Here is a 22,585-nt window from a genome sequence, read left to right as displayed (position 1 = left end):
AAGAATAATAAAGTGAATATTTATGCGCTCTTAATGAAATTTCATCAGTATTTCACCACATTTGTGCGTACACATTCCTTTTCTTTCACTTAGTATGTGTATGTGTTTGTATCCTACACATGAGTGTATACACACAAATACACATCTGCTGAATCATTTTCAGAATAAGTTGGCATTTTTCTATTTATTCTTGATTTAGATTAATACAGTTTGAATCTGTCACACTCCTTTTTGGATTTAGCCTTTAATTGTCAACCCTCTCTCTAGGGGCCTGTCCATTCTCTTTCCAATTTCTAACATCCAATAGCCTTTGGGAGTTGTAATTCAGCTTAGATGCAGGGCAAACAAGGTCTTCTTACTTAGGATAAAGAGTTTGTGCCCAGAAAACAGAATATGAAATGTCACTCACCTTATTTTCATTCTTTCGTGGAATGAAAGAAGTAAAGTGGAATGAAGGATGTAAAATTTTCCCTTTTTGCAGATGGTATGATCTTATATATACAGAATCCACCGTAAAGCTATTTGAACTAATAAATCTACTGTAGTTGCAAGATTCAAGATCAAAAACTAGTTGTACTTCTGTACACTAATAATCAACAAACCAAAAATAAAATTAAGCCACCAACTCCATTTAGCATCCAAAAGAATAAAATACCTAGGAATAGGGGCTCCTGGGTGGCTCATTGGGTTTAGCATCTGACTCTTGATTTTGGATCACAGTTTGAGCCTAACAGTTCAGCTCACAGTTCATGAGTTCAAGCCCCACTTTGGGCTCTGTGCTATCAGCGCAGGGCCTGCTTGAGATTCTCTCTCTCCTTGTCTCTGCCCCTCCCCTGCTCACACACTTTCTCTCTCTCAAATAAACTTCTTAAAAAGCTACCTAGGAATAAATTTAACTACAAAGTGTCAGACATATATACTGGAAACTACAAAGCATTGCTAAAAGAAATTACAGAAGACCGAAATTACAGATTCAGTGTTCATCAGTCAGAAAACTTAATGTTGTTAAGATGGCAAAACTCCCCAAAGCAATCTTCAGATTCAGTGCAGTCCCTATCACAATTCCAGTGGCATCTTTTTGCAGAAATGGAAAAGTTGATCCTCAAATTTTCTGTATAATTTCAAAGAACCCCAAATAGTGAGAACAGTATTAAAAAAGAAGAAGAAAGTTAGAGTACACACACTTTTCATTTTCAAAACTTACTACAAAGCTACAGTATAGACTGGTCCAAGGTGGACATACAGACAAATGAGATAGAATTGAGAGTCCAGAAATAAACCCAAATATCTATAAGCAATTGATTTTCAGCAAAGGATGCCAAGACCACTGAATAAGGAAATATTACTTTTTTCAACAAATGGTACTAACACAACTGGATATCCACATTCAAAAGAATGAAGCTGGACCTCTACCTTCTACCAACCATATACAAAAATTAACCCAAAATGGATCAGTGATCTAGGTGTGAGCTGAAACTATATACTCTTAGAAGAAAATACAGGGTTAAATCTTCACTACCTTGAATTTGGCATTAGATTCTTAGATGTGACGTCAAAAGCATGACAAAAGAAAAAAAATTAAGATAAATTAGACTTCATCAAAATTAAAAACTTGGGGGGCGCCTGGGTGGCGCAGTCGGTTAAGCGTCCGACTTCAGCCAGGTCATGATCTCGCGGTCCGTGAGTTCGAGCCCCGCGTCGGGCTCTGGGCTGATGGCTCAGAGCCTGGAGCCTGCTTCCGATTCTGTGTCTCCCTCTCTCTCTGCCCCTCCCCCGTTCATGCTCTGTCTCTCTCTGTCCCAAAAAAAATAAATAAAGGTTGAAAAAAAAAATTAAAAAAAAAAAATTAAAAACTTGGACATCAAGAGGTAAAAAGACAGCCTACAAAATGGGACATGCAAATCATGTGTCTGGTAAGTGTCTAGTATAAGAACTCTTTTCTTTTAATGTTTATTTATTTTGAGAGAGAGAGCACACGTGCATGAGCAGGGGAGGGAAAAAGAGAATTCCAAGCAGGTTCTGCACTGTCAGCACAGACCCCAACATGGGGCTTGATCTCACGAACTGTGAGATCATGACCTGAGCCAAAATCAAGAGTTGCTTGCTTAACTGAGCCACCCAGGTGCCCCGGTGTATAAGAACTCTTACAATGTAACAGTAGGAACACAACCCAATTTAAAAATGGTCAAAGGACTTGAATAGATGTTTTTCTGAAGAAGACAATACAAAGGGCCATCAAGCCCATGAAGAGATACCCAACATCATTAATCATTCAGGAAATGGTAGTCAAAACCACAATAAGATACTAGTCCATACTAGTATGGCTACAATTAAAAACAAAAAACTAGTAAGAAGTGTTGATAAGGATGTGATTGGAATCCTCATACATTGCTGGTGGGAATGTAAAATGGCCCAGCCATTGTGGAAAACAGTTTGCCAGTTCCTCAAAGAGTTAAAGATAGAATTGCCATATGACTCAGCATTTCCACTCCTAAGTATTACCCAAAAGAATTGAAAACAAGTATTCAAATAAATGCCCATACACAAATGTTTATAGCAACACTATTCACAGTAGTCCAAAGCGAGAAACAACCAATGTGTCCCATTAGTGAATAAATAAATTATAGTATGTCTATACAATGGAATATTATTCAGCCCTACAAAGGAATGAAATACTGATACAAACTACAACGTGGATACACTTCAAAAACATGTGAAGTGAGAGAAGCCAGACACAAAAGGTCACATATGATTCCAATTATATGAAATACTCAGAATAGGAAAATTCATAGAGACAGCAGATTAGTGGTTGCAGAGGCTACAGGAATGGAAGTAACTGTTTAATGGGTACAGGGTTTCCTTTGGAGGTGATAAAAATGTTCTGGAACTAGATGGTAATGGCCACATAATGAATATACCACATATCACTAGTTGGAAACTTTGCAGTGGTTATCTTTATGTTATGTGAATTTGTGCCTTTTTAAAGCTGAAACACAAGTTGTTTAAAATCATTAAATAGCGTGATAAACTGAAAAGAGAGTTTTTCTTGATTATTAGAATAGAGGCAGGAACTGGGCTACTGATGACTTCTATTACAAAGTTCTACTGATTCTTTCTGACCAGAGCTGAGGTTTATTTGTTAGTACCTTTCTGATATTCGTGAGTATGGTCACGGCAGGTATTAAATATGGGGTAGGAGAGTAGTATATGTATCAGAGGAATCATAGCCCTTTTCACATGAGAGCATCCTCTCAACTGTATCCAGCACCTTTTCCAGTTGAAATCTTTTCCCCTCAGCTACCAGAAGGCTTGGAACCAAATTCTGCCAAGTTAACTTCATTTGCTTTATGATAGGGTCACTGGTTTAGTAGGTCAGGGCTGCTGAATCTCTAGGTTTCAGTGAAGCACTTGATAAAGTTTCATGCCATTGTAGCATACCTTAGGGATCTCCTCAGGCTTGTCATCCTCATGTCTTCTTTTGGTCCCATTTTTTATGCCCCAGTACTAAAAAGGCTAGCAAATGCATTGGTTAACAGACTCAGAATCTAAAACAGATAGAAATGATAAAATATAACGAGATTAATTTGATCAGGTAAATGTTAACTGTTGTACTTGGAACTAAAAAACACAACTGAAAAAGGTAACCATTGGAGGGACAAGACTTAATAGCAACATATGCAATAAAGAGTAACAGCGTGTGATCACTCCTAACCTCTTAATATGAGCTAGCACAAATGGGTTGTTTAAATGTAGTGTTGAAAATGACTCTGCACTAATCAGGTCACATCTGGGGCATTGTCATCCATTCCATTTTACAAGACAGTTTGACAAACTGAAAATAAATCCAGAGGTCTTATGTCAGAGATGATGAGGATTACATTCAAACCCCCATGTCATGAAGCACAGTTGAAGGACACAGGAATGGCTTGTCTTGAAAATATTGGCAGTCTTTAAACAATGAAAACTATCCTAAAAGAAAAAAAAGAAGAAAGAACAGAATTGACTGCCTTGTATGGTCATGAAAGCATTCAAGCAAAGACTTGGTGGTCATTTTTCAGAAGTCTTCTTGATGATTAAAGGGTGAAACAACATAGTAACTAAAGTGTGTTTCAACCTTAAGATTGTTTAGATCTACATAATTACTAGGAATTAAGTAACATGAGAATGAGGAAAGAGAGAACATGTAAGTTTATTTTTTTAATGTTTATTTTTGAAAGAGAGAGAGAGAGCAGGGGAGGTGCAGAGAGAGAGAGGGAGACAGAATCCGAAGCAGGCTTGGAGCTTTCGGCGCAGAGCTGGATGCAGGGATCAGACTCACAAACCGTGAGATCATGACCTGAGCCGAGGTTGGATGCTTAACTGACTGAGCCACTCCACACGCCCCGAGGAAATGTAGGTTTAAGCCAATGTTCTAATAAACCATCGTTCAAATATTTATTAGATGCATCTAATTCAAGGCATTGTTGAAGGCATTAGCATCCTCTGAATAACCATCTGAATAACTCAGAAGTGGTGACATTTTCCCATTTGAGTTGGTATCAGTGGGAAAATAACTTGTTTCCTTGGCTTTGTTTTATAGTCTAGTCTCCTGAGACAAGATCTAGGGCTTGGAAGCCCAGCACAGCTGTCTTCTTCAGGAAAACCTGGAACACCATACTACTCGTTCTCTGCTACAAGTTCCAGGAGAAGACCACTCCATGACTCTGCAGCACTTGGTAAGCGTGCGTTGTACAACAAACCCTGTCTTAACAAAGGTTTTTTTGTTTTTTGTTTAACCCCTTAGTCTTTACTTCTGGCTGTACTTTTATTTAGAAGAAATTTGGTTTCTTAGGTATCATGTTGATAGTAGAGATTATTTGCATAAAATGTTGTATCTGTTAGATACTTAATAAAAAATCAATTTAGTACTCTTGTTTGGTCACCATAAGAGGAACTAAATAGTGAAAATGGGACTGGTTTTTCCTATTATAATAAAAATGTTACGTGCTAATATTAACACCTTATTTTTTACTAAGATTGATAATAATGCTGAACAGTTTACAAAGTGGTTTTATATACTTTCTCATCTCATTAGTATAACAGACCTGCTAGTCAGTAGATGTAATACTATATTTAACATAAACTGAGGCTCAGGAGGACACATTCATATAATTAGTAGGTGGTTTCCCCAGGATAAAATTAAGATTTTCTGACTCCACGTCCAATATTTTTTGCATATTAGTTGCTTCTACTCCCCAATTTTTTAAAAGTTGAGATAAAATCAATCATATTAAAATTCACAATTCAATGATATTTAGTACATTCATAGTGCTGTGCAGCTGTCATCTCGCTCTCCTTTCAAAACATCACCTCAATAGGAAACTCTGCACCTATTAAATTTTGAACTCTCATTTTCTTTAGCTCCCTTCTTTATGTCTTGTACATAGCCTAACCAGGCCAGTCTGTTTTGTGTTGCTGCTGCAGCAAGCCTCAGGTATACTCTTAACACCTTATCCAAGCAGTGTTTAAATGTGGGTATTTTTGGTGATTCCTACCAGGGAATCCTTTGTACAAGAAAATTGAAGTTGTACAGGCTGTTTATAATCAAAGATAATGGCAGCTTTTGAAATAAATATAGCCCACTAAAAGAAACTATGCCATAGTTATTTATTCCACAAATACTTGTTGACTGCTTTCAATTCATGTATCTACCTTCTGTCAAACCTAGAGTTTTGTGTAATAGCCCTAGTCCATGGGTCTAGAGTATGCTTGAAGGTATAAAAGGGCAAAGATGGTTATGTTTGGAATAGAGAGCTCTGACTAGATGTGCCCCCCTCTCAGCATTATGGGTGATTTAGTATATGTATTGATGAAGTAAGCCCAGATGATTTAGACCAGTATACTGTTTGTTACTAAAGAAATGATAAATTATAAAGCATCTTTCCTCCATCTTTATGACTTTGTTTCCTATCAGATGAGTTAGGGTAGGAACATTCATGAGTCTAGATGTGTCAGTGTCACTCTCGAGAAATATCTTGTTAGTATGTTATGTGAGCACATACTATAACAAAAAGTACTAATATGGACCAATATACTATTACTAAAAGTTCAGGAAGCTAAGCAACTGAGCTGAGGCTTGGTACCCAGGGAGGCCCACTCATTTCCTATATGAATAACATTTATCATTATTGTCATTCCATTCTTCATTTTTATTTCTCACTCAGCCACTCTTTCTTGGCGTTGCAGTTATTCCTAAAATCTCAGAGTTGAAAGGACTTCAGAGATCATCTACACCCACCTCAGCATCTTCTCAAGCTAGTTAGATGCTTTAGGAAATCAACATTTTGCAAAACAGCATCTAGCTATTTAATTTATAAACACTTTGCCACAGAATTTAATATAAACTAATCATAACAGCTAAAATTTATTGTCACTCTCTGTTACACACTGTCCTGAACATCTTTCTGTATTATCTTTGTTACAATAACTCTAAAAGGTGGTATTCCCTTTTCACATCTTAGCAGCTGAAGCTCAAAGAGGGTAAAAGTAACTTGCCCACGTTCACATAGCTGCTGTTTGGTGCAGCTGAAATTTGAATCCAGCCAGCTTACTCTCTTAACTGTTACAGTTTGCAACCCCTCAGAAGTGAACTATGAATCCCGAACTCATGATTTTAAATACGACATTATACAAGTAATTGTGTAGTGACAGCCAATGGTGAGATAAAAATATAAAAGAAAAATTTATATTCACATTGGAAGAAAAAACTGTCCTAAACTAAATAGCAACATCTTCTGGTGGTAATTAATCCAAAATAGATTGATGAGCTCCCCACTGACAGGAGCGGTTCAGTTGACTCTCTCGGCATGGAGTATGAGTTTTGCTCAAGGGATGCTGTTTTTATTAGTTGTAAAGAGTTGAGTTCTAGAAAAGCCTCACAAAGAACAAAAAAATTTGCTTCTAAGTTTTATAAATACAGAGTGTGCCAGATGTTGTTTATCTTTGGCACTTTTGTTTCAAGGAAATATAGGCTGCCTCTTGGTGTAGGGACTTAGATGGTAATGAATGCTTTTCCCCCCTTTGTATTGTATAAATTTTTTCCACATGCTTATAAAGTTGCTTTCTTAGCTTTGCAGCTTCCTGGAATAGTCACTGTAAAGATTCCCAGCCCTAATTTAAATGAATTTCATTCTTTCTTAAACAACCGTGTGTCTTATTATGTCGTATCATTTATGACCCAGGAAAATATCATGCTTGTTTAATTCTCATTTTTACAGTTTGCAAAAATAGTATACTTTACATCAGCCTTCTTAATAGTGAACGCTTCTGAAAAATCCTGAGTTTCATCCATTATTTGTGTAAGATTGGAAAACTGTACTTACCACCTTTTTTTTTTACAGTAAATAAGATGGACAAGTTTTAAATCTTAAGTTTTACAGATAAGTAAAATCGAAATACCAAGTTGAGGCTGGTTGGGTATCTGAAAATACTCATTTTCTCATTTATATCAATAAATTATTTAAGTCTTATAAAGAAACATCCATCCAAGATAAATGACACAATAATCAGTGCTGAATTTGAAGTTTCAACCACACACTGTAGGTTTTTTTTTTAATGCTTATTTATTTTTGAGAGAGGGGGAGAGAGAAACAGTGCAAGCAGGGGAGGGGCTGAGAGAGAGGGAGAGACAGAATCTGAATCGGACTCCAGGCTCAGAGCTGTCAGTGCAGAGTTGGACCTGGGGCTCAAACTTACAAACTGCAAGATCATGACCTGAGCCAAAGTCGGAGGCTTAACCTGCTGGGCCACCCAGGGGCTGCAACCACACATTGTCAAACAGTGGATGTTTTTACAGAATCCTGGATGACATTGTATATGACAGTGCCTGTATGTAATAGTTTATGTAGCATTTCTCTGACATAATTTCAACCATAATTTTTCATTTATTAAATTTTATTTCAAATTTTTAACATAGTTGTAGCATAGCATTAACTTTCAGTTTGTTGACTATGCTTTTAAACCTAACTCTTAATGTGATATGGATACTAAATTTGTTACACAGTTTTACTATTAAAGTGACCTGTTATACCAGATGCCCCTCTGCAAATGACAGTGCCCAGTGTGGAGCCTGGCACCTAAATGGGTACCTAAGAAATGTTAATTCCCTTCCCTCACACATGCTTTTTGGTTTGTTATTTTCTTTCCTGTTTTGCTTTGCTTTCATGTTCCTAAGCTTATGGGATATGTGTTTCAGAATATATCACTTCATTAGGAGAATTGTTTTGCCCAGGAACCAGTTAGAAAGAATGAAGCCGTCATCTTTATATTCCCTTGCTTATTCCTAAATATTGGAAAGCCAGAAAAGCGCTAGAAGGGAAAACTCTTTCCTATTCACCTGAAGTCTGATGTTTTCTAATATAAATGCTGATGAAATACATTGTTTTCCATATGCAGATCCTTTGCAAGCAAAGAAAGTCAGAAAGGTGCCTCCTGGTTTGCCTTCTTCAGTAAGTACCCATTTTTTTGACTTTGTGGTAAACAACTGATTTCAGCTATTCAGTATTTGCTGGCTGTAAGGATTATTTGATTGGTGTCAGCAGGCACACTTCGCATAGTAACTGTTCACTGTTCAACAGAATCATTGATTGAGATAAATCCACATTTAATGTTAGGTTTTTAGATTTCTCTGCAGTAATTTGTAGCTTACTCATATGCTGTTACTCCATGTCCCTGTCATTTGAATTCCCCTCTTGGGAAGAGGACTGGGCCGGTAGCTGTCAAAGAAGATCTCCTGTACAGGTCTTTTGATGTTTAATTAGTCATTATGTTGCTGAACAGGAGGACAGACAGAGATTAATAGCTGAGAATCTTAGAAATTTACATTTGTAATAATCCCAGTGGAGCTAAAGACATTAAGATTCGGAGGACATATTCGGCTCAGCTTGCCTCAGTAGGACTGAAGTTATTAATATGCATAAATCACCGAGTCAGATGTTCATTGTGAAGCCCTTGTGGATTTTAAAGCCTTCATTAAGCCTTTCCTAACTTCAGCCTAGCATCAGGAAAGCTTTCAAGCAACTAGTTTGTTGATCCCTCTTTGCTCAAAAAATGTATCCTTTGAGAATAAAGAGCTTGCATGAAGGAGGTTGGAAAGGTTTGGTGAACAGTCATTAATGGCCGTGATAATCTAATACTGTAGGGGTGTTTGTGCTATTAAATATATTTTATTCTTCTAAAGAGTGAAAGTATTTGTAAATGAACCTACATCATAAATCCACCTACATTTAAAAATCTCTGGTGTGAGAAGGGAAATCTTTTTCCTCTCTCCCTTTGCTTTGAACAAATGGGGAGTGGGGCTTTTGGACTGAGGCCCCATGCCTTGTAGGGTACATCTCTTTGTTGTGTAAATGGATGTTGGGCTTTTATTTGGCAGTACTTAACACATGGGCGCAGGTGCTGCTGGATGAGTCACAGCTCATCGAAGTATACACTGAATGGAATATCCGGCTTGGCAAGTAGTAATCTAGAAGGAGCAGCATGGGTCTGAGCTTTATTTTTTATTAAGGCTGAAGTAGAGATATCATCTTTTTGGTTGTTTGCCTTCCTTCTTTCCTGTGTTCTTCCCCCTGCCTTCTCTTCCGTGTGATACATGAAAACTCAGATTTGAAATCCTCTTTGAAACTCAGTTCCAGATGGACTGAGTTTTATGCAGCCTAGGGCAGCTGTGCTCTGAACCTGCAGCCTACCTGGAAGGTTGGATTGCAGCTGCAGGCATTCTTAAAAGCTTTTGCTTGCATAAGCACTTGGGCCCACTAGAGGCTGAATAGCTGCTTGATAAACAAAATGAACACAATGCCTCAAATCATTATTCCCGAAGACAGGAATTTTTTTTCAACAACAGCTAAAAATAGTTGGGTAATTTACATTTTAACAGTTGTATGCTGTGGAGGGGTAGGTGGTTCAACAGTATAACAGATGATTTCTGCTAGATTAACAGAAATCATATTTAAAACTGACAGAACTGCTAAAACATGTAACTGTGCAATTTTCTTGTAATTTATTGGCATAATTCTATGAAAGTAATAAAAATTAAATTACATATTAATATTTACCAGGACTACACAGGTGAAAAAAAATACAAGGTTTGGAAATGAAAAATTCATCTCATTTCTTCTTACCCTAACACTGATTTTAAGAAACAGTATATTTTCAGTGTTTCATAGTTTTTTCATGTTTAAAACAAAAGGGCAAACTAGAGCAGTCTGGAAAAAGAATAGACACTGGAGGTAACGGGAATTTCTTCCAGTCCTAATCATAACAGCGTTCACTACTTGGAGGTAGTTCTCTGTATTGTTTCATGTGTCAGGACTAGCCACAGAGAAGGGGAAAGCCACTGAATTCTGAACTTTAATTTCTTTGAGAACCATTAGAAAATTTTATAAGCCAGTCCTAATTATGTAGTGTGTTACCAATTACCTTACTCAGGATTTATTAGATATTTGTACAGAACAAAATAGAATTCAGTGTTTTCAATTCTATATTTAATATCAGCATCAAATACACGCTACTCAGAAACCATGATGAAAATAGTATTTAAACATTTTGAATGTCATTAAGCATATATAAAGAATAAATGCATTTTAATTAATGAAAGTATATTTTAAATTAAATGCTATGTTGAAATTTTAAGTTTTTTAAAGAGAATTTTTTTTTTAACTTTAAAAATAGATACTTTGGGGCTCAGTCGGTTGAGCACTCGACTTCGGCTCAGGTCATGATCTCACGGTTCTGAGTTCAGGCCCCATGTCAAGCTCTGTGCTGACAGCTCAGAGCCTGGAACCTGCTTCAGATTCTGTGTCTGCCTCTCTCTTCTGCCCTTCCCCTGCTCACATACTGTCTCCCTCTCTCTCTGTCTCTCTCACTCAAAAATAAATAAACATTTAAAAAAAATTTTTTAAGATACTTTGATAAATATTCCAAAAATAATAAACTTTTGGGAATACTTATGGTTACACTATTTACCTTTTCAGTATCTAAAGCAAATGGGAATTTAAAGTTACAGTTTTCTATTGGAATCCTTTTATTGAAATAAATGTAATTTATAGACCTTAACAATGTAAATTGTAAAAAGGTATAAAAATGAAAGTGGACTGTGTATATTTTATTTCATGATCATTTGAATATTATACTTACTAAACCAAACTAGAAACTTGACAGTAACATCTCAGATTTCACAGTTTGCTGTTTATCCAAAATATCTTTAATCATCTTTAAAATACATGTTACCTTTTTACTAAAGAAACAGTAGAAGAGCTAGGTTAATATTGTACTGCTCATACTGCTGCAGAAAACCAGAGGCAGAGTTACTTAACATGCAAAACATTAATAATCTATACATTTGACCACAGAGCATTGGTCTTTTCTTTTTGTGAACCATGATACAATTTTAGGTTTCATAAGCACAAACCTCAGCTCTTGTATTCCTCTCTGCATAACAACTGAATGGTAATTCCTGTCTGTGGATTAAGATCCAGTAAGTGTTTGTTGGCAACATTAAAGCAGCATGATTAGTAAGGTTAAGAGAATGATCTGCTCAAATGTGCTGGCTCAGTTAGTGATTATTTGTATGACCCTGGACTTGTCAGTCCTTAGAAAATCTGAAGTGGGAAATCTGAAGTTCCTTTCAGGTGTAAAAATGCTAAGTACTTACGGTTTTAAAACTGATATACTCAATACATAATCAAAAAGCACAGTGGGCATAGCTTTCTTCCCACTGATAAAAATAAATAAATAAATAAATAAATAAATAAAGTGATGTCCTTAAGCACATTAAATTTTCCACTTGCTTTTCTACATAGGTTGAAATATTGGACAAAGTAGACCTGTAGCAGTAACATTAGAATGATGCTTAGATATTGAAAAGTCTAACATAGACACACACCATCATTACCTTCAGGGAACTTCCCATATAGTATGAGATACAAGCATTCAGTGATTAATTATATTGCAGTGAGGCAAGTAAAGCTGTATCCCAAAGACTCTGGAAACATAGGGTAAGTAGAATGAACCCTACCTTGGGAAGCACTGATGGCTTCATGAGTTGACATTTGAGCTGTGTTTGGAAAGATGAGTAGCAATTCTTCTGTTAGGAGGGAGAATGAACAGACAGGTAAAAGGCATAGACCTAGGGGCACCTGGGTGGCGCAGTCGGTTAAGCGTCCGACTTCAGCCAGGTCACGATCTCGCGGTCCGGGAGTTTGAGCCCCGCGTCAGGCTCTGGGCTGATGGCTCAGAGCCTGGAGCCTGTTTCCGATTCTGTGTCTCCCTCTCTCTCTGCCCCTCCCCCGTTCATGCTCTGTCTCTCTCTGTCCCAAAAATAAATAAACGTTGAAAAAAAAAAATTAAAAAAAAAAAAAAAAAAAAAAGGCATAGACCTAAAAAAAATAAACACATGTTCAGGACACATCTAGAAGTACAGCATTACTGTATTCTATGCCAAATACAACTTTTCCTCTGGCAGACCCACTTTCCCACTCCAGAGGAGGACTGGGGAACATATAAAATCACTTCTGATATGAAAAGGTATAAACTGTCATAACAGTCTATGCTAGATAAAGTCCTAAAGTATCCTGACTGATAAATAATAGGTGGCATTTGTGATTGTTAAGGTTTATCTGGGAGACTTTCAGAAGGCATGGGACTTTGACTTTGTGGGGTGTTTTCCTCCTTTTTTAGGGCTCCTGAACCTCCTCTCCCATTCTCTTAGCCCCCAACTTTGTTCTTATGTGTATACCAGTTGTTTTTTATCTGTATCAGATTTGTACTAAGATACAACATTTAAGGAGATTGTGAAGAACTGGATAGTGGTAGGGGGCAGTTGTGGTTTTATCCTAGTAATTTTTGAAAAAAAATTGAAACATTTGTCGTGTATTTGTTAACATCCCTTACAGCCCCACTCTGTTAGACGTGCAGGACTTACATGTATGAGGATCTATGTTAACCATTATCTGTATTATCTTAATCTTTAATCTTTGCACCACACCTCTTTAAGATAACTAAATACACTCGTCTTAAAAATGAGGAAATTGGGGCGCCTGGGTGGCTCAGTCGGTTAAGCGTCCGACTTCAGCTCAGGTCACGATCTCGCGGTCCGTGAGTTCAAGCCCCGGGTCGGGCTCTGGGCTGATGGCTCAGAGCCTGGATCCTGCCTCCGATTCTGTGTCTCCCTCTCTCTCTGTCCTTCCCCCATTCATGCTCTGTCTCTCTCTGTCTCAAAAATAAATAAGTGTTAAAAAAAATTTAAAAAATGAGGAAATTGAGGCTCAGATATTAAGTAACTTGCCCAAGATCACACATAAAGCCAAGATTACTATCTAATTTAATATCAAAGACCATTTTCTGTTTATTATGAATGTTAAAACATATTACATATCTTGGTTTACTCATAAAACATCCTATCCTGTTCAGTATATTAAATTTAAACCATAGTTTATTCTGTCAATTACATCTTTGTTGATCAAATTTATTTTTAATTGGCTTCATTCCTTTAAGGAACCTATCAGCATCTGAAAGGATGATGTAGAAAAGCACAGACTTTCCAGTCCAGCAGATCATGGGTTTTATCTGGCCTCAGCTGCTTTTTATTTTAAAACCTTGGATAACTTGCTTTTAAGTTTTCTAAATCGCCAAGTTTCTATTTGTAAAAAAGGAGATAATGCCTATCTAAAATATTAATGTGTAGGTATCCTGTGCCTAACACGTGTCCAGCATATAATAGACACTCAATAAAGGTTCTTTATTTTTTCTAGTTCTTACCAGTACAGCTTGAAATTTGAAGAACTTTAGCATTTCATTTTTACCAAATTTTGCTGGAAAGCAAGCAAGGGTTTAAAAACATAAGGAGAGATAAATGTTAGACTAAAAGATACAAAGTATTATGCTACCTAGACTTGCATATATAATATGTATGCTTGACATGAGTGGCAAATGGTAACTGCTCTTGTTGTTTAGAGATCATTTATTTTCAGAAAAGGAACCTTCAAAAGGAGAGAAAGTTTGACAAAATTCTGCTACCTAGAATTCATTATTTTTGGTTTTTTTAATTTAATTTAATTTATTAAATTTTAATTAATTTAATTATTTTTGTTTTCTGAATTATCAGAAACCTATACCTATTTTTATCATTTGTTTAACATCTTTATCTTTATGTCCCTCTGAAGCATTTCTCAGATGTAAAGAAATTTCTTTGTTCTTTAGTATCTATTTTTTAATTTGGTGTTAGTATTTTCAGACATAGATAATTTTTTTAATATACTGCAGAAGATGCAGAATTCTGAAATAAGAAGCAAGACACTTTCAAGATTTTTATCACCAGAAAAAAATCCAAATGGCTTGTTGAGACCCAAATTATTCCTAAAGTTTTGTTCTTGTTCAGTAGCATTTGAAAACATCTTCTGAACATCAAATTTTAATATCTTTTTGAACATGGCATGTATTCATTATTCATTTTGTTTTTTTTTTTTTTTAATTTTTTTTTTCAACGTTTATTTATTTTTGGGACAGAGAGAGACAGAGCATGAACGGGGGAGGGGCAGAGAGAGAGGGAGACACAGAATCGGAAACAGGTTCCAGGCTCTGAGCCATCAGCCTGACGCGGGGCTCGAACTCACGCACCGCGAGATCGTGACCTGGCTGAAGTCGGACGCTTAACCGACTGCGCCACCCAGGCGCCCCTCATTATTCATTTTGAATATAACTGGCTTATAGTCCCATACGTAGGCTGATGACACAGTCTGTTTCTGAATCAAATGCTACGCTGTCCTTTGTCCTTTGTTTTTGAGTATGTATATATTTTCCCCACAAAAGCTATTATGGTTTATCACATAATTTCTTTGCTTTTTAGTTAAGCTCTCAAAGTGTATTTACCACCCCAGGCAGGCATCAAATTTGTTTTGTTTTGCTTTGTTTTGTTTTGTTTTCTTTTTTCGCTCTTACCCCCCTAAGGAACTTGGAGTCTGAGATAAATCAAAGCAGCTTAGAATCCACCTTTTCTTGTTTTGCTGCAGATAGGCAGAGTTCTGTAGCCTTTCATTTGGTAATTGGCTGTAGTTCAGGAATTATGCCTTCTTTCTCCCAAAATTTTTATGGGATTTTATGTTGTTGGGAATGACTTTTTAAAAATTAATGTTAATTTTGAGTTATTTTTAGTAGTAAATTTGAAATTTCAGAGGCAGCCCTTGAGATAACTGTAGATATCCTGACATGTTCCCGAACCACAAAGGCCACTAAAACATGTTCAATGATCTAGCATTTTCATGTATACTATATAAAATTTGGTCTGAATATTAAATAGAGAAGGTCAGAATATAAAATCTTGAGGGTGACTAAATGGAAGATTTTTTTTTTTAATAGGAAAGAGAGGACAAATACAAGTTTCTATATTTCTGCAGAAATAAATATAGAATGGCAAAAATGAGTAACTTGGAAAACTATCATCTAAGAGATTACTGGCGACCTGAGCCTGTTAGGAAAAGGTCAGGGGTTAGAATCATAGAGAAACTGTTCTCTCCAGTTTATCCACAAAAATAGCAAGCAAGATGAGCAGCAAGTAGAATACTCTCAAAGGGAGTGTCCTATGCAAGTCACTAGGAAGCTAAAATAACAGAGTGATTGTAGACAATTATAATTATAGGGCTTTAAGACTAGCAGGAATCCTAGGGCTTCTGGAACAAACAGTATTTACACGCAGCACCAGCTTCAGCTTAACTTCATGAGTGAACCCTCCAGTTCTTAAACTTAAGTTGGAATAGGTATTAGCTTAGCTCCTTTGGCAGACAAGCTTAGAGGGCACACAACAACTGTAGGTACTTAAGAGTTTCTTATTTCTGGCTGTTAAATAAGCGGTCTCTGTTTGAAAGTCACTGCAATATAAAATTTCCAAAGTGGCCGATTCCTTCTCTGACTTTATAGGTCAGAAACATCTTAGTATTTTACAGAAACATCTTAGTATATAAAGGGAATGGTTCTACAATCCATTCCAAACTTATATTCAGTTTGGTCATTGACTGAAAGATTTTCTTCATACATTAATAAGAAATAGCCACCATTTATGCTGACAGTAACTACTGTTCAGAACAGTGTCAGAATTGTGTCAGTGTAGATAAAAGGTTTTGAATCCATAGTTTTAAGATGTTCATTTTTGTGAGGAGCCAGTAATGTCTTTGATCTTATTTTAAAGTCAAAAAACAGAAGGAAAAGTAACTGGTGAGTAAGTCCTGTATATCCAGTTGTTTGTACTGATGTGACTGTACAACCACAGCGATATTTGTTATTTTCTGACCTCTCCTATTTTTTTCAAAGAGAAAGAACATCTGAATTTCAGAGTTGGCTTTTAAGGTTTATTGAACTCTTCAGTTGCTGGTGTTTCAGATCTTTAAGACTTAAAGCAGACATAGGATAAGACCCAATGTGTGTTTGTGTGTGTAACTTGTCTAGTTTTTAAAGGTTATGTGGTGGCTGAATTCTGTGAATGCTTTTAGAGTTTAAGCCCAATGTTAAGGTATTCAGCATCAGTATAATCATGAAAGGGTTTTACTGTTGTTTTAACCTAATGCAGTTGAGGATTATTTTTGCAAGTATAGGAAAGGATAACTATAGGATAAATTAAGAAATTCCAGGTTTTATCACTGAGGGTGTTGAGGACTCTGGATTTCATTCTCAGTTAGGGAAGACAATTATATCCTAAGTAATTTGGTGACATGAAATTTGCCATATCTGATACTCCCTTTGCTTAACCAGTAGTGATTTCACTTTGAAAAGTCACTTACTATACTTGTATAGTATCTAATTTCAAGGTCTGTAATGTATGCTATATAGATAAGTACCTAGTTAGGTTTATAAGCATTTTAAAAGCACTGCTAATCCAAAGGTACTTTCTGATTTCTCCTTTGTGTTTTTATTGAATAGATTTTAAACAAATTTTAATGTGTTGGTCATTTAAAGTTTTTGTCTTTTTTTTAATGTTTATTTATTTTGAGAGAGAGAGCGAGAGAGAGAGAGAGAGCGTGCGCACAAGTGGCATAGGAACAGAGAGAGAGGGGGGTGGAGAGAAGATCCCAAGCAGGCTCCGCGCCATCTGTGCAGAGCCTGATGTGGGGCTTGAACTCATGAACTGTGAGATCATGGCCTGAGCCGAAATGAAAAGTCAGACAGACACTTAACTGACTGAGCCATGTAGATGCCCCAAAGATCTTGTCTTTTATCTTCTTTAATTATTTGAATACATATCTGTAATATGTATTCAATCCAACATATCTATAATATGCCAACATTTTATGTGTTCAAAAATAGTGTGATTCTAGAAATTATGTTTCTGGAAAATTTTCTAGAACCTGCTTACTTTTTTGTTAATAACCTATATGTCGACTCTTCCTCAGTGTGCTTGACCAGGAGTCAGCAGACTTTTTGTGTAAAGGGTTGTGTAGTAAATGTGTTCAGCTTTGTGGGCCAGATGTTTTCTGTAACAACTATGCAGCTCTGCTACCAGAACATGAAAGAAGCCCCAGATGATACATAAATGGACATGACTGTGTTTCAATAAAACTTTATTTGTAAGATCAAACGGTGAGCTAGATGACCCATAGCCATAATTTGCCAACTCCTGCATTAGGCAACACAAGTTATATGCTTTAAAGTAAATACATTCTTACTTTCATAATATAGTCCCTGTGAAAAACAGACCCAAGGTGAAATAAAATTAGTCATTTTTTAGGCCTCTTCCCTGGTTATTTGTGGGGCTTTTTAGAGTCATTACCTGATATTCATTAGTCCCTTCTTCATTTTCTTAAGGTTCCAGGCACTGGGCCAGAGTTTATTGTATTGGCAGAAACTTCCCAGAACCTTTATTTGCTTTATTCTGACTGTGATAATGGAGGAGCCTCAATGTATAAAGTGGGGGGTACAGTGTCACAATTTTTCTAGATTTAAATGTTAGATTAGGTAGTATGCAGGAGAGTTTATGACTTCAAAAGTAAGTCCATGAATTGATATATTAGTAACTGATTATTTGAAACAATTGGGTTTAAAGTATTTAAATAAATTTATTTTGATATAGGCAGTCCTACAATAATATTTTACTTAACCGTACGTATATCTCCGTGCCCACTCATCATCTTTTATCCTGGTCCAGCTTTCTCATAGAACCCAAAGCTTAAAGGTTGTTTCTAGCAGCTTGAGAATGAATTGCAACCCAAATGTGATTGTGAAACAAATTCTGTTGAAGCATAAGCACTCTATAAACATGAAAGCTTCATATGAAACTTAATCCTCCATCTCATGACTAGAAAAATCATCTTCTCAATCGATGTTAACCTCTATAAATTTAAGTGAATATTTATGGTTCTTATTTAATTCCCTCTTTAGCTTTATGATGACTAGTATCAATAAGAAATAAGTATTAAAATCCTTGTCAATTTTCTGACTTGTGCTTGATAATTAATTTTTTAAACTATAAAACTTGATATTATTTGAAATCAAATTATTTTTTTCAACATCATCAAAGACATACTTTAAAACCCAGTAATTTTTTTCAGAGAATCTTTTTTTTAAAGAGATTAGCTAGAAACTTTTTTTAAAGAATTTTTTAAAGTTTATTTATTTATTTTGATGGGATGGGGACAGGTGCAGGAGGGGCAGAGAGACAGGGAGACAGAATCCCAAGCAGGCTCCACCCTGTCAGTGCAGAGCCCTATGTAGGGCTGGAATTCAACAACCATGAGATCGTGACCTGAGCTGAAGTCAGACGCTCAACCAACTTAGCCACTCGGGTACCCCAAAACTTTTTTTTTAATGTTTGCTTATTTTTGAAAGAGAGTGCACACAGGCGTGCATGCAAGGGGGAGAGGGGCAGAGAAAGAATCCCAAGCAGGCTCTGCAGTGTCAGCACAGAGCTCAACACTGGCTGGAACCCACAAACTGTGAGATCCTGACCTGAGTGGAAATCAAAAATTGGACACTTAACCCACTGAGCCACCCAGGTGCCCCAGAGAGAGAGAATGTTAAGCATGCTCCATGCTCAGCATGGAGCCCAAAGCAGGACTCAATCCCATGACCCTGGGATCCTGACCAGAGCCGAAATCAAGAGTCTGATGCTCAACCAACTGAGCCACCCATGCACCTTTAAAACCCAGTAATTTGAATAAGAATTAGAAACTCTTTCCCACTAAAGTGGGCTCCATTTAATAGATCTCCAGTGAATGGAATATGAATCCATTTATATATCAAGTACTTATTATGAGTGAAGAATTCTTTTAAGCCCTATAGATTTAAGTATAAATAAAGCATGGACCCGTGTACCCTGTCTTCATGATGCTTATAGTCAAAACCTAAGTCTGACCTTTGGAAATAAATATTTTGAAATTTTTTTCTGTTGAGTAATTGTTGCCCTCTGGGCACGTCCAGGAAATGCTTTTTGAATTAAATTAAAAGGATAAAAATAAATACTATAAAGCCATTACTTTATGTTAACTATAATAGGGAACATCATCTGTTAATGACTTCCTTCTCCAAGCTGTACTTTTCGACTTCCTCCTACTCTGGCTGTTCAGATCATCAAAAATATGTTAACTTCTTTTCTTTGTAAAGAAACTGAATTATTTGTCCTATTTTTTTCTCTACATTTATGCAGTTAACTCCCAGTTACATACAATAGGAGTTATTTTTGCAAAAATAACTGTTTTGCAAAAAAAAAGGAGTAAATTTGCAAAAAAAAAAAAAAAAAGAGGGGGGGGTGTAAATTACAGGCAATTCAGCCATTACTCTACAGTGCCTTAGGATTAACCCAATTAACAATATAAGGTCCTGATCTTTATGTGACAGATGGAAAACCAGAATATAGGAAACCTATTCCTAAAGGGGGGGAGGGGGGAGAAAAAGCTGTAGTTTCACTGACATAAAAATGAAATATTGGTTATCTTCCCATACTAAATTCCTCATAGTAAAATTATCTTCAAAAATTAGACCATTTGTCACCACCTGTTGATATCATCATTGACCAGGCCACTTTTATTCCTTTTCTGAATTATGGCAACATCTTCCCAGCTAGTCTTCCACTTTTCCTTCAGTCTTTTTTTTTTTAACACAGGAAGATCCTTTTAAAATCTAAATCAGATGATATTCTTCTGTTCAAAATCCCCAATAGCATTTCTTACCACTGTAAAACCAGATCCTTAAAATAACTGTCAAGACCCTTCTGATCTGACCCCTGCTACTTCCCAGATAGCATATCCCATTAATTTACCTATCTAGCCACACACTTGCCCTCTTTTACTTTTCCTTAAAGATATCAATCCTCAGGGCCTTTGCATTTCTCTGCCAGAGCATACCTCCCTTTAGTGTCCACATAGCTAGTTTTCTCACATACTTTTTTCTTTGATCACATAACAATCACTAGGGATCTTTCCTGACTGTTCTAAATAAAATGGCAACATGTCCCTGTCACTCCCTCTTTTCTAACCTGCTGTATTTTTCTCTATAACACTTATTACCCTCTGATATACTATAATTTTTCTGTCTCACCCAGGAGAAACTTGATAAGGCAGAGGCTTTCTTTATGTTGTTTTATCTGTAGCACCTTGCTGCATAATGGATGCTCAGTGTATATTTGTTGAATAAATGAACAAACTCAAATAAAAAAACAGTATAGCCATGACTTTTCCTTTATCCTGGGCCATGCTCAGTTGAGTTGACTCAGAAGGCATAAAAAACATACTGGGCAAGGGGCGCCTGGGTGGCTCAATCAGTTAAGTGTCCAGCTTCGGCTTAGGTCATGATCTAGCGGTTCATGAGTTAGAGCCCTGCGTCGGGCTCTGTGCTGACAGCTCAGAGCCTGGAGCCGCTTCGGATTCTGTGTCTCCCTCTCCCTCTGCCCCTCCCCTACTCACGCTCTGTCTCTCTCTCACAATAATAAATAAATGTTAAAAAAAGAATTTTAAAAACATACTGGGCAATATGAATTTAACATACTGCAAGAAGAACTAGGTATATTTTAACCATCTACATAATAAGTGTTTAGTATGCTTAAACTTGGTAAAAGCTTTTCAGGGAGGAAAAGAAAATGTCTAATTTTTTATCAGAAAAGGAGAAGTCTTTTCAGTGGCAAAGGTCACTGAAATTCTTTCCAGTTATACAGACTTAGTTTTTCCCTCTATTAGATATGTTAGAGTTTGCAGTTATCCGTGTGAGGTCTCAGCATTTGATAGTCTTATATTCATAGGATCTTTATTCCAGTTTTAGCAGCACTAATAGTTGGAGCCATATATATATATATATGTAATTGGAATCCAAAATAACCAATGATAGGGTAAACAGGTGTTCTCAAGATCACATACCTGTAAAGGTGTTATGGTATTGCTAACTAATTTTCATTCTTTACTTTCCTATTGTACCTAGTAAGCTTTCCAGCCTACATAACCATTACAGCCACCTTTGTTTATAATCCACATAACAATCTTTTATTGATATGCAAATTCTCCAGCCAAAAGGCGCAAAGAAGCAAATCACAGGCCCAAAATTCTTTATTGCAGAATAGTGCAGGAGCCACAGCCTACTTAATTATGATGGGCTCCCCACTGACTCCTTAACTTTCTGTTGCTTGCTAAAATTATAACAAAGCCATCTCTCTAGAGGCTTACATGTTTGTTTGAAGGATATGGCCAAAAATCTTTTATTTTCCAGATGATGCTATATTAAATATAAAATGTCTGGCCTGTAGATCAAATTGTACTTTACTGAGAAGTCAAAATTGTTATTGAGCCAATTGAACAATGACAAAGTTAGGTAAGAGTTGTCACCTATTAGTAAGATGTCAACCCATCTATCTTTTTATTTATTTATTTATTTTTACCATTTTGTTCTAGACACTACATAGTTTTTTAAAAGAATGTTTTAAATGAAAATATTACTAGGTAATAGAAATATATAACTAACCCCTCATAAAGATGTTCCATTTGCTAACATAAATGTTATTCGAATATAAAGCATTCAGGCTCTGCTTGGAACTGAGAAGTTGTAATTATGTTTTTGGATTTCCTTTTGGATTAACCTTTCATTTTATGTGAGGCTTTTAAGCTTTTAATTATGCCACTTACAGATACAATGACAAAAATACAGTTTAAGATTGGTATGGACAGTGGGTCTCATCTCCACCAGTGAGTCACAGCTCTGGGTCTTCAAAAATAGTACTATAAGAAGATGTAAAATATTTCAAAAAATCTAACAAATTAGGTAAAATTATCCGTGGTCTCTGAAACATCAGAGTTTTTTTTTTTTTTTTTTACTAGAATTATTTCAGCTCAGCATGGCAATGCTTCATTTCCCTTTTAATCAGAAATTCTGAATGAGGGGCACCCAGCTGGCTCATTTAGTAGAGCATGTGACTCTTGATCTTGGGGTTGTAAGTTCAAGCCCCACTCTGGGTATAGAGATTATTTTAAAATAAAATCTTAAAAAAGATTTAAAAAATAAGAAAGATTAAAAAATAAAATCTTAAAGATTTTTTAAAAATCTAAAAAAAGAAAGAATTTCTGAATGAAATTCATATGGCTTTGTT

The 22,585-nt window shown here is 36.2% G+C and overlaps 1 protein-coding gene across 6 annotated transcripts in view; it reads left to right on the top strand.

Annotated features, from left to right (window-relative positions):
• Positions 1-22,585, top strand: part of TCF12 (transcription factor 12) — a 397,584-nt gene that overhangs the window by 303,978 nt on the left and 71,021 nt on the right. For all 6 annotated transcript variants that reach the window (XM_032593633.1, XM_030318100.1, XM_030318099.1 and 3 more), the window contains 2 exons: positions 4,580-4,715; positions 8,434-8,486. In XM_032593633.1, coding sequence (XP_032449524.1) covers positions 4,580-4,715; positions 8,434-8,486 — 189 coding nt within the window. The remainder of the gene's footprint in view (positions 1-4,579; positions 4,716-8,433; positions 8,487-22,585) is intronic.

Source organism: Lynx canadensis, chromosome B3 (genome assembly GCF_007474595.2).
Source record: "Lynx canadensis isolate LIC74 chromosome B3, mLynCan4.pri.v2, whole genome shotgun sequence".
Classification (NCBI taxonomy): Eukaryota; Metazoa; Chordata; class Mammalia; order Carnivora; family Felidae; genus Lynx; species Lynx canadensis.
Note: the sequence above shows the minus strand (reverse complement) of the source record. Positions and strands in the feature narration are given on the sequence as shown.